Raw genomic sequence first — 12,773 nt, 5'->3', positions numbered from 1 at the left:
ATGATTATGTTGAATTCTTCTTCAAGAGGCACAGACATGGTGCAGTCAATCTTTTAACACAAATCTGAAAAAGCAGTTTCATGCTATATTCTATCAGTAATTCCACTGCACAGCAAAGCTGGAATGGATGTTTCCTCCCTTAAGATTCTCAGATTAGGGTACCAAATGCACCTATATACAAGAAACAGGATCTGCACAGTCAATTCTGAAGGAATTACAGTTTTCTATAAGAAACATCACATTTATTTAATGATAATGAAAACAGCTGAAAAAGCAGGCCTAGGTAGATGAGCAGTTAATGTGTTAAACACACTGAAATCTAAAAAGCTCTCAGTCAGGTTCTGGCAAACTAGAGCTAGATGATATTTCAGCAACTTCACAAAGTCTCTGGAAAGTAGCACTACATCAGCTCAATTCGATGGCAATGCTCCTACCAGCAGCAAGGGAGCCCATTTTCCTTCCAGGGTTCATAACTACCTCCTGCACTCCTAGCCAAACATGAGGGCTTCTCTGCAATAGGACTACAGCACATTATAAACATTAAAAACCTTTTAGGAAGAAGTATTTTGGTTAAGTAGACTCATGTAACTTCATAATGCGGGTTACTGACTTTGGTCAATATTCGGTCTATTTATGGATGCCACCAACTGAAGACTATGTCAATTTGCCTGTGCATGAATATGTATTTAATAACTATATTCCTCATGTTGCACAGCACTCAATGCTCTCAGCACTGAGGATATTTTTCTATGCTCTTCATATCTGTGTAACTTCACAATTCTCAGCACAACAGCACACCTTCATGAAAACTGAGGAAGCTTCTACAAGCTGCTACCATGCAAAACCCCCACAATCAATGAAAACTCCACAAGAACATCACCAGATGGACATTTAAAAATGACTCATGCTATATTTAGTATAAAATACCTTTCCATTCTCGAGAATATACTTGTCCATTACTGGAACAGGGGCAGGGAAGTACGTTGATGTATTTGCTTCCTCACTGAAGGTCTTCTGTACCTCAGGTTCAGGCTCAATTGATTCAGGTTTTACTTTTTCAACCTCAATGGCAGGTCCTAGACAGTTAAGAAAAGAGAGCTGTCTGCTATCCCAGAGAACATGAAATCAATCCCTTCATCACCCATGATTAGCATAAAATAACATATTAGTCATGTTCATTTTAATGTTAGAAGTAATTGAAACCAAAATCCTATTTCTGAACATCAGTAACTAAAAGCAGGATAAGTATTCCTGCTTTATAAACATTAAAATGCTTAATTTTAATTTAAGTGTTTAATTTTATTCCTAAAGCATAAGGACAATTACAGATATGGGTAAGATTTCCTCAATGCACACTAAGAAAATTATGTTAAAATGACACTGAAATTATAAACCAAAAGCAACAATAGTAATTCTTCAAATAAGAATTGCTATATAGTTGCATAGGAACCTGCATAATTTACTGTGATAATTACATAAATTATCCACACAGAATTACAAATATTATAGAAATCCAAAATCTCTTTAGATAGAAGTGTATAAAAATAGGGAGGGTCTGCAGAAATGCTATGAAGGAAACAGACTTAGGCTCTTTATGCTGAAGTACCATGCAAAGAAAGAATATCAAAGGTTAAAAAACTCCACATAAATTAGAATTTTGATTGTCCAATTCATTCAACATTGATTTTTGTTTTTAATCAACAAAAATTATGCACAAAGTAAACAATGGAATACTACTAAGCATATGTTTGAGACTTAAAAGGGGGATAATTATTTTGTTAGTCATCAACTTTTCCAGATCAAAGTTATAAAATGTTCCTAAAATGACAGAAAAACAAACTAAAAATAATTTGTGAACTGGATTTCATGACTCCATTCATTGTAGGGGTTCCACCAGAAGTCAAGGCTATGGCCCCGAGCCTATCAGTGTCCCTTGATGTGTGGCTCTAGGATCCCAAGAAGCTCCAGCAGGCACTGAAGTTCCATGCAGGGCCGGTGGCTCCACAGCACAGCAAGGCTGCCAGCTTGGACAACTCTGGACACCATGGAAATACCCCATGTCCAGAACTCTAAGGATTAACTCTTGTCTAAACCACTTGTCAGTGCTAGATTGTCCCAGGCTGGTGCTGAGAGCACTGCACCACCCTGCAGCCCAACCCTGACATCTTCAGCCCGTGACAACCCAATCATCAGTCAGGTCACCCCTCAGCTGCCTGCTCAGTGTTTGTGCACACAGACCCAGCCCTGAACTGATCCAACTCTGCAAGTCACGCTGGCACCACAACTCAGGTCTTAGTCACTTCATCTTAAATAGTTCCTGTGCCTGGAACAAGCACAGCATTCATCCCTCCTACTTTGTGCAGTTTCATTTAGAGATTATTATACAGCAATAGCAGTGCTTCCTCCGTTGTCAGCGTTTGACATTTATCCTATAGCTTATCCTACACCTACATAGCCAGCTAAATGTTCTCAGCTGGCTGCCACTCCATGCTCACCAATGACTAAAAGTTGTCTTGGCAACTCAGATAATCCTACACTGCAGTGCCACCAACAAGAGGGTCTTAAGAGCCAGGCCCAGTGCAAGCATGGCACAAACAGAGAAATCACAAAACATCCCATTTGCATTATAATTTCGTAGTGATCTTAGTAAGCACCTCTAGTACCACAAATATACAACAGTACAGCCAAGACAAACTGAACTTCCTAAACTTGAGACTGTAAAGCTGATTCAGACTGGGGGAAGACCTGGACTGGTTAAAGCACTCAAAGCTTGCCCACAGCAAGGGCACAGCTGAACAAGCAGATGCAGGGATGTAATTGCCAGTGTGACCTTAAGAAGTCATCTCTGAAGCTGTTACTTACATTTTTCAACAAAGGGCTATTTTCTTATACTTTGAAAGTCACTTTGAGGGAGACACCTAAGTATAACCACCTTCTTCCTAGCAGGAAACATTTATTTCCCTTTAAACACTTTTACTACTCCCTATTTAGAAGTCTTTTACTGTTTTTAGTCATATATTGACACAGCTGGAATGTGGTTTCCAGAGCTTCCCCAAGGAAAAAGCTGATTAAAGTCCACAACAACCACAGCTCTCACAGGCCAGAATACCTCTGCTCCAATTCATGCTTTAACTACTTGCTTAGAAGTCACCAAAAGAAAGCCTTTAAAATCTCTTCTTTATATCCTGATTTTTGATTCCCAAACAGAAACCTGCCTCTAACCAGGTGGTCTCCACAGCCACTTCCACAACCACTAAACTCTGCATTTTCAACCCTGCATGCTGTGAATTGCACATGCAACCTGCACTCCTGCCTGCCAACAGAGCGGTGTGTCCCATTCACCACACTCCAAATTCCCCCTCTCTGCATCTTATTTTAAAGATGATGAATGGAACATATAAAAATCTATACCTCCATCTAAAGGCTTAACAATGACAGCACTTATGTAATACAGATCAGGAAAAAAAAAAAAAAAAAAGACAATTTTCAGAATGTAAGAAGTAAACAAATGTTTTATTGCAAAATCTTTCTCCTTCTGACTGCAGTTTTTTATCATATCCGAGAGGCCAGCAAATTCAGATCAGGATGAAGAGGTAGAAGGCTTCCCTTTACCATCCCTTTTCCTCAAAAATTCATCTTATGCTACATGCTAATCCTAAAATTAGTAAGAAAGTAAAAACAAATTGAGTGATAAAGTGTCAGCATACAGTTGTAAGCAGTAAGTTTTCGCACATGGTCTACCAGAATTTGAAACAAAACAACACAAGTCAGAGAAGTGGTAATATTGTTACTTTCTGTACTTGATAGAAACCTTGGGACTTTTTTTTTCTTTTTTTTTTTAACATCAAAAAGCCAAACAAATGCAGAAAAGCTGAAAACCAGTAATTCCTGAAATGTGGTAAGACAAAAATCCCATTTCATTCTCCCTACTCTGGTGTCAGTCCCAAGACACTGTAAACTGGATCACTGAAATTAAACTGGGATTAAAAATAAAACCTTGGGGGTCTGTGTGCACATGCTGATGCATCAATGTTTCTGAATGATTTTGAATATACTTCCTGACTTTGGAGCAACACTAATTCTCAACAATATAAAATGAAAATGAAGAAATTATCAGGGAGCTAAAAACATCCAAGCATTATCCCTATAGAACTTCAGTACTTCTGACCATATTTCCAGCCACAGGAAATGGCACAGATCTTGCCCAGGAGACAGCTATTTTTTTTAAAGAAGTTATTGAAATTCTTCTTTTGCAATCCAAGGGCTATTTAAAGTCCCTACAGGGGAGAGTCAGTTATTTGATTCTTTAAATTATCTTACTCTCTATTGATAAAAAGAGGGCAAATTAGGTGTGTTTTCAGGTACAACAAAACAAACTGCAAAGGCCTACAGCTGCAGGGCTTCCAGTTCCCCCGTGGGCAAGGCAAGAGGCTGCACACATTATTCCAGGAGCTCAAGAGGGACACCATAACCTTTTCCACAAGTCACCCCATTTTTCCACTGCTCTGGTCCCTAGAACCCTGGTGAAATGCCCGCCTCCTCCGTGAAGGGATGTGCCAGGAAATAACAGACTAAAATCATAAAGATAATGTTAAGCATTTCTCCATGGATCAGTACTGATTTCACTACTGTCATCTGCCACAGCTGCCTCCAAGGCTCTTTTGTGACAAAGAGCAATTCGGTGTCACCATGAGGAAGATGAACCTCCTCACTCCTGCCACAAAAGTGGCTCCAGTTCAGTAGCAGAGCTGAAGGCCTAAGTCTCAAGCACAATACATTGACTTCCAGCTCCTCACTGAATTCAACACGTTGATGGGAAATTAGGAGACTGACTACTTGACTGCATGTTAGCTCAAGAGGCTGTTCTATATTTGATCTGCAAGTTTAAAATGGCAACAGGCAAGCATTTCCCACAGCTGCAATTCATCAGCACAAACCAGCTGTCATCTCATGCAAAGAAATCACAAGTCTCTAAGGTGAAACAGAAATGCAATTAGTTTGCATTAAGTCCAGCCTGCTAGAAGTGCAGTGTAACATAAATTACATGTAATTTGAAACTCTAGGTTTAAGAGATCACTGCAACTGCAGATGAATTCAGGATGTAATTTATTTTCAGAACAATTTTCAGAGATTATTCACATACCCAAACATACCTCATTTATAAGCTGGAAAAGTAAGGAAGACTAAAAGAGTCTTTACATATCTATTCTTGATTAAAAGTAGTACTTTTCCATACTGTCATCAGACTCTCTAATTTAGAACATGCTGAAGATGTCTCCCTTGCTAATTATTCATAAGTTTTGTATTGATCTTTCTAGAACATGGTTGTTTCTCTGCTGTGAATGAGGCTAAAAGGAAAAACAACAGAGTAAGAAACAGTTAATACACTGAGTCTTAGGAAATACAAACCCCGTGGAGGACAAAGCCGGCATGGCCAAATTCCACCTTTACCATCCAATGTTCCTTACAAGTAATAGTAACAACGATTTTTTTTTGGAAGTGTTGTATAGCTGATATTTTTCCATATATGTGATTAAATTTAAAGAAATTGCCTTCAATGTAATTGGGATTTGTTTTCAGTTGTCACTCTGATACACACAATAGAAATTCATGCCCAATATTTAGAGAAGATTCAGTATTTTTTTTCCCCAGGGTTTCTCTTCCTATTTCCTTTTTTCCTCTTTTTTTCCCTTTTTCTCCTAAGGTTTCTTTATTTGGCTGAAGCAAAAAAGTGCATCTTCTTTTTCTTAAAGTGAAAGAGGCAGAATTCAGTAGCTGTCTTCATTTCACTGCTGGTCTCACCACTCCAACTGCTGTCAACTCTACCAACTAAATTGGTACTTTACGCTGTTCAGCCCCATTGCCTACCAACATCTGGCTCGTGCTCCATTCCCATAAATTCCAGCTAACTACTTGCAGATGAAGAAACATCTTTCCATCCAAGGAAAATTTTAGAAAGCTCAGTGGAATTTCCTGCCAACCACATCGTCTTTTTCAGGCTGCGGCAACCTTGCCTATTTGGTTTTATTTAGAAAGTTAACTAGAATGTTTATGGTAAGTAACGACGTTTTAATTGTGCACAATGTAACAATGATGAGCATTCACAATCAGACACCCGGTTTAGGCTGTGGGACACTCCAAGAACCTGGCTCCAAGGGTGTGGGCACACCTGAACACATGCTACAGCACAGGCACATGCTCTCCCAGGTCCACCTCTGTATGTGAGGGTAACTCAGACCCACATGCAAACTGCATGCACTCGTTCCAGTCCAGGAGAAGAGCCAATATCCAACTGACATGCAAAAATTAAGTTTCCAGATACACAAAGGCAGACGTAAGAATGGCATGCTAAGTTTGGATGCATAGATTTCAACCAAGTTTCAGTCACCGAGCAAATCATCAGCACAGTACCACATTCTAATCGCAAATAAATGTAATTCGCCAAATTTTTGAAGGTATTCCAAGGGTACCATCTTCAATGAAAAGGATGAACTTTTTATTTTGTCTTTTTTCCCATTTATTCCAACATAATGCTTAAATAATTGTTATGAACCCAGACAAAGGAGCAATTGACCCAAGATATTTAAAACTGAAATCCAAATTACAAAAACCTGCATTTTGCAACAAGTGTTGATAAATGGGACACTAATATAAAGTCTTTTTAATTATGCTTTTAACAATCCATTGCTTTTCAAATAGCATGGCTTTTTAAAGCCACTGCTAAAACTTCAGGAATATATCACATTCTAATAAGCTACTAATGGGAAAAGGGGTCAGAAAATGGAAGGTAACATAGTCACATAACAACAAACAAAACCCCTAACTGCAAAGGATAAATTAGTTTAAGCCCAACTATTCATTCCAGCACCTTTTCTTTTCTTTTTTTTTTAACTGGAACATATTGGTATATTTTGCAGATGATGCTTTATTAACTTTTTCAGCATATATTGGAAGGTCAGAGACTCTTTATAATACAGCTGCTTAAAATGGAACTCTGATTCAGCCATACCAGCACAAAGACCTCTAGTTCTTAAAGAAAACCCAGACGTACATAGCATACAGATTCGACACATATTGTACAGCCACAGCAGAAAACCCTTTTAACATTCAATGTCCGGTTTAACAACCACTGCTATTCTTCAAATACATTTCCATTACTATTGATCACACCTGCAAAATTCATTCAAACTAGTCCCACTTAAGTCCGGCACTTACCACTACCTAGTCTTAGGAGCAGTACATCCTGGAGCCTCCTGTTCAAGTCTCTGAGCTCTTTCATTTCTGACACGAGTGCCCCATACTCCTTTAGCTTCTTTGCCTGTTGCACAAGCTGTCTCCGCGTTCTCTCAAGCTCCTGTTGAATGTGTCTCATTTCTTCCTGTTGCTGCTGGTAACTCCTCAGCAATTCCTCATAGAGAATCCGAGGAACTACAGCATCGTCCATATTGTTCATGCCTTCTGTAGCCTCCATAAAAGCCTCCTCAGGGCTGGAAGTATTACTGAGACTCATCCCGTTCTGTTTTTCAAGGCGAGCAACAACTGCTTCAATGCTTTTGTGTGTACCTTCACTTTGTTTCCTCCCATCTTGTCTCTGCACATTACAATAAAAAACAAATAAATTAGGAGAGTCTTGGGAACTGTTAATATTCTTGTCTTCCAAAAGACTAAGACAAAGCCAGTCTGCAAAAATATTTTGCCTAACAGGTTCTTATGGATATAATATGCAGCATAACTTAACATGCAGTTGTAACTCGGCTAAATGCACATACAAACTTCTGAGGCAGTTAAAGGCCTTCCTGCATTTGTGCAACACTTACAAAGGCAGTGTATATAGGTCACTTGATTCCGTATCATTAATTTCTTTTTGAAAAAGTTGATTTAGATCTCTTTTTCTTTAAAGTTTACCCTTAACATTCAGATTTCTGACAGCAATTGATTTTCTGATAAGCAAGAGAAAGAACAAACTGTGTGCTCCATTTGTCACCTGTGACGACATCAGAGGTGAAAGCAGCACAGGCACAAAGCTGTTCTGTGAACTGAGGGCTTGTCCTTCCCACACTTTGGGAGACAAAACCTTCACTATCCATCCCTTACAGCACGTTCACCCAACTGCCTGATGCAAGTGACTGAGTTAACACTATCAGCAAACACTGAAAGGGATTTGAAAACACTGAAGCTGGAGACAGAATATATCATCCAGTCTCATCTTCCTTATCAACTGATTCCTTCTATATTAGTACTGCATTGCAGAGGCTTCAGGACCTGGGAACTCTCAGTGGAATTTTACCTTCAGTCATCTGCACAAACCCTACAAATTAAATCACACCACTTTCCTGGGGCCTGGATAATGGGATTAATATGTACAGGTAAAGTCACTAAGTTTTACTGGTCAAATAGGAAAAGGCATTTGAATTTCCAAGCAACTGCAAGGAAAGCAAATGCAGCTCATAGAGTAGAGGTGAGAAGCTGACACTATCAAATTCCCATACCACAATATCCATGAGTAATGTGACAGAAAACAAAATTATTTGATGTTACATCTGTTGCATTTGTGCTCTTAAAAAAACCAAAATTAACAATTAAAAAAAAAAGCTGGCCCACCCACCACAACAAAATGAACTAATATCACTCCTGCAGCTGCAAAACACATGAAGCCATAGAGCAGTATCTTATTCTGAAGGTTGGCAGACTTTTAAAGAAATAATTTGATATCAAAAAATAAATATATTTCCATAGTGAGTTTCTGGCATTTGAACCTAAAAAGGCAACTGGGAGTTATAATGGAGGGGTACAGTCCTGTCAATTCTTCTTCTCAGTCACAGCTGTAGTTGGGCAGTCTCAGAGCTCCCCTCCTAATTCCAAACAAGCAGTGAGCAATATGTCACAAGTGCCACCAAGAACAGCTGGTACAGTCGGGTACTGGTGACTTTTAAGGCATTCTGAGCCAAAGTGGAAGAGCATTGTTGCATCAGTCTCAGGTGGCAGTTACACTATGCAGACAGTATACCCAGGAAAACGTTTGATTGCACTTAAATCAGGTTTTGAAAACCCATACCCCACCCCCACACACAATGTGACCCAATTTCACCAAAGACACTGTTTTAAGGGGATCAAAAGCAAGCCTGGAATTCTTAAGCTAGGACGTTCATACATGCCCCAAGCACTTACAAAAAAGATAAAAAAAGGAGAGGAGGGAAAATATACCAGAAAGACTTCAGTACCTTACTGTGTCTAAGCTCCACATCTTCTTCCCCGTAATCTGTAACTTCCCCAGCTTCTTCTATGTGATTGAGAGAGAGTTTGGGGATTTTAATTTTCTTCTGCATCACACTGTTCTCAAGGTCAGTTTTGTCCTCTAAAATGTATATTAAAAATAAGGTTTTGTTACATTAATCAGTGTTCTTACTTCCAAATACTACATGACTTAGGCAAGACCAGTTACAAAAACCCAACCTCCCATCCTCCAATCCCCTCATAATACCATGATCAAATTAGTCCATGGTGTAAATCCACGGATGCCCACTGGCAATTCTAGAGTTTCAACTGGGGATCAGTCTGGCCCAACACACAAATAAATACAGAAAAATGCCAAGCTAAATTCAAGCGATCAAAAGTGTTGATGAGTGACTTGTGCTATCAGCAAAGTAAGAGTTGAAGAGGCTGTAAATAAAACTTCCTGTTCTAAATTATGTTTACCAATGGTATTTTCATATTCATAATCCATTGCTGCAGTTCAAACTATGCTTAGGGTTCAAGTGAAAATAAACTTGGTAATTCATCCCATACTCTAACCATTATCTATCAGCAGCACAGATCTATTTGCACACATGGCAGATTCTGCTGTTCTGCAAAGTGCAGGGCTGGAAAAGGGAATGTTGCTGGAGAGCTTCAAAGTGCATTATACAAACGTTGCATAAGAACCAAATCTGTAACAAAATTACTCCACAACCCTATTTCAGTAATTAATGGTATCCATCCTTTTCCTTTAGATACTATTGGCAAAGGCAATAAATATTTATATGAATCTTTGCATCTCATTAAAAATTTGAAATAAAATAATTTCAAGTCTGTAACATTTTGACATATCTCAAAATTAGGTATTTAAAAACATTAATCTGGAAATACATTCAAAATATTTTAATAATGCCGAAAAGGTAGAGAGGGCACAGTGAACCAAGAGTACAGTCTCCCAAATGTGCCTGTGATAGGTAAAATTCTTGCAGAACAGACCAGGTCTGAAAAGATTCATTTGCTCCTGGCAGTGTCAAGGAGAATTGCATTTAAACTGTCAAGCATTGCCTTCGTACACTGAGAGCTTATGAACAGGAAAATATTTTGAGTCTTCTTATCCACCTGCAAATTTTATTCTGCAACATGTCCCGTGAATATTTTTGAAAGTGCCAAGGAGGATGGCCCCCATGAGTGCTTAGTTGCACTGACTTTTGCTTTCTCAAATTAGCATCTCTCCACAGGACCTCAAAATGGTTCATGTTGACAGTGTAGGAAAGGGAAACAAAGGTAAATCACTGTTTAATGAGGAGCAAGGCATTCATTAGAAATGAATTACACAGATGAATGCAATTCATTTTGTTACAGATAGAAATGGATCTCTTGTAGGCAAATGGTGATATTACAGCCCAAGGCTATGTAAAAAGAATAGGCAAAGAACATGCAGAATGAGACATTAGACAACCTGAAATGAAACGCAGATGGTAGCAATAAATACTAAGACAGATGCAAAAAGAAACAGATAAACAACAAAAAACAGCTAGGCTTATTTTAGATCATTCTCCATTCCCCAGAGCATCGTGGATGCTTATCCCAGTAAAACAAAAAGGCAATCCAACTGTTTCAGTTTTGAAAAATAAACCCCTATGTTTTCATTTATCTGGAAAATGTAGGTTCATCAGAAAAGTGAGATAAGCCAATTCAAATGCCAGAGAGATGAGAAGAAAATATGGGAGCCCTTCCCAAAAAAACAAATAATACAAACTTCTAGACTAAAGGGTGGACTGATGGGTATTGGTATTTTCTTGGAATTTAAGAATAAATTAATCCATATTGAAAAGGGCAAAAAAAGAAAACCACCAACATTTTCTATGTTTATGTATTTTGGGGTATTGGATAGATTGAGGAATCCTTTACTAAAATATGTTCTCTCAATTCCTTGGAGGAAGAACAGCACATGGATACTGCAGAGCCAGCTTCTCCAGACTGCTTTGCCAAACCATCTTCCATAGGACATGCAGATGACCTCCTTCTCCATTTAAAGAATTCAGATCAGTTTCTGTCCTCTGAAATAACCCTTGGCCTCACAACCAAATGGACACAATCCCTTACTTGACACAGTTAACAAATTTGTCTGCTGACAACTCACTGAGGTCACCAGAAGCCAGAACCACACACCAACTGGACAGGGACACAAGCCATCCTCCCCATGGCAGGGAAAAGTGACTCTTGAAACAATCAAGGACAGGGGTCACAGAGGAGTGAGCGCCTGTGCAGACTACAGAAGTCGGCAAATTCTCTCCAGTGAATAAACCAACATTAAAACAAAAACAATTTGGAAGAAAAGTAATAAGAACAGTAATATTTCTCTTTGATTTTGGCTTTTTAAGTCAATTCATAATGGTTAATAACACATTCTATGCACTTAACAATGAAAATGAAAGAAAATACTTAGTTTAGGGTCAAAGAGAACAAACGCAAATTATCAGAATTTTTCATTCTCTTCACTCTCCACTCAATTTCAGTTTGCCTATGAAATTTATGTTTGCAAAACTTCACTGGTTTTGAAGTTTGTTTATACATCTCCTTACGAATGCTTAGTTTGTACATTACTGTCATGTAACTGTCAACACAGTTCTCTTTCTGTTCATTTGACTTTTTGGTTTTACTGCTTATCTGTACATGAACCAGTAAGATGAAAAAAGGAACTGTTTTGTCCACACACAAAATTTGAAGAAACAATGAGTTTATATAAGTTAAAGCTCAGGAACTTTCAATGCATTCAGTAAGCAAATAAATGTTCCTCTGCCTTCCAACAACAATACATATAATATTTTTTTACATATGCTCTGGTCTTTGAAAGCTTATTTAAACCTAACACAATCCATCCAGTGTGTTGAATATGAAAAGGCCTTTTGTTCTTTTTCTTTTTTTTTTAAGTGCATTTCTAACCTCTGTTGTCTTCTGCATTAGCTGCAGATAGAGCCAGAAAAATCTCATTCTGAATTTGAGATTAATGTTGGAGTTCTGTCTCTTGTTCTGTAAATATTAATGGAATTTGGGAAGGGGTGGGAGGGAGAGAGTGGAGACTGGGGGAAGGGTAGGAGAAACACGAACATGCATTTATAGCAGCTCTCCTTAGCTCTGTCTGTTGTTGTGGCAGCAAACAAAAGACAGGTACAAAAGCAGAATCCAGCAAAAACCAACACACCTGTGATTTTGAGCCAGAAGAAAACCAGGATAGGAACCAAATATATGTACAAGCTGCAATTCAGTGCCTGAGGCTACAGAAGAGAGAGAAGGGCAGACTAAAAGCATTGTAGCTCAGAGCCTCATTTTGTAACGACCTAAATCATTTGTCTGGACTTTGTTCCCAGTCATTTAAACCTAGCTAGAAGTTAAAAATTACACCTTCCCCTAGGTGGCTATGATCAGCTTGTTATAAAGTTGTGTCTATTGTTTTCCCTAGATATGCATTGAGTGGTTCAGTGATATCAATTACTGAGAACTAGCACTTAACATACTTAATTAGGAACTCATAACAA

The 12,773-nt window shown here is 38.5% G+C and overlaps 1 protein-coding gene across 4 annotated transcripts in view; it reads right to left on the bottom strand.

Annotated features, from left to right (window-relative positions):
- LOC128792411 (BEN domain-containing protein 5) overlaps positions 1–12,773 on the bottom strand; it is a 562,082-nt gene that overhangs the window by 7,722 nt on the left and 541,587 nt on the right. For 2 of the 4 annotated variants that reach the window (XM_053950814.1, XM_053950811.1), the window contains 3 exons: positions 9,222–9,355; positions 7,216–7,591; positions 928–1,076 (listed from right to left, as the gene is read on the bottom strand). In XM_053950814.1, coding sequence (XP_053806789.1) covers positions 928–1,076; positions 7,216–7,591; positions 9,222–9,355 — 659 coding nt within the window. Of the gene's footprint in view, positions 1–927; positions 1,077–7,215; positions 7,592–9,221; positions 9,356–12,439; positions 12,513–12,773 lie in introns of all 4 variants that reach the window. The other 2 variants (XM_053950812.1, XM_053950813.1) reach the window with 2 other exon arrangements.

Source organism: Vidua chalybeata, chromosome 9 (assembly GCF_026979565.1).
Source record: "Vidua chalybeata isolate OUT-0048 chromosome 9, bVidCha1 merged haplotype, whole genome shotgun sequence".
In the NCBI taxonomy this organism is placed as follows: Eukaryota; Metazoa; Chordata; class Aves; order Passeriformes; family Viduidae; genus Vidua; species Vidua chalybeata.
This window is presented reverse-complemented; position numbering and strand designations above follow the sequence as displayed.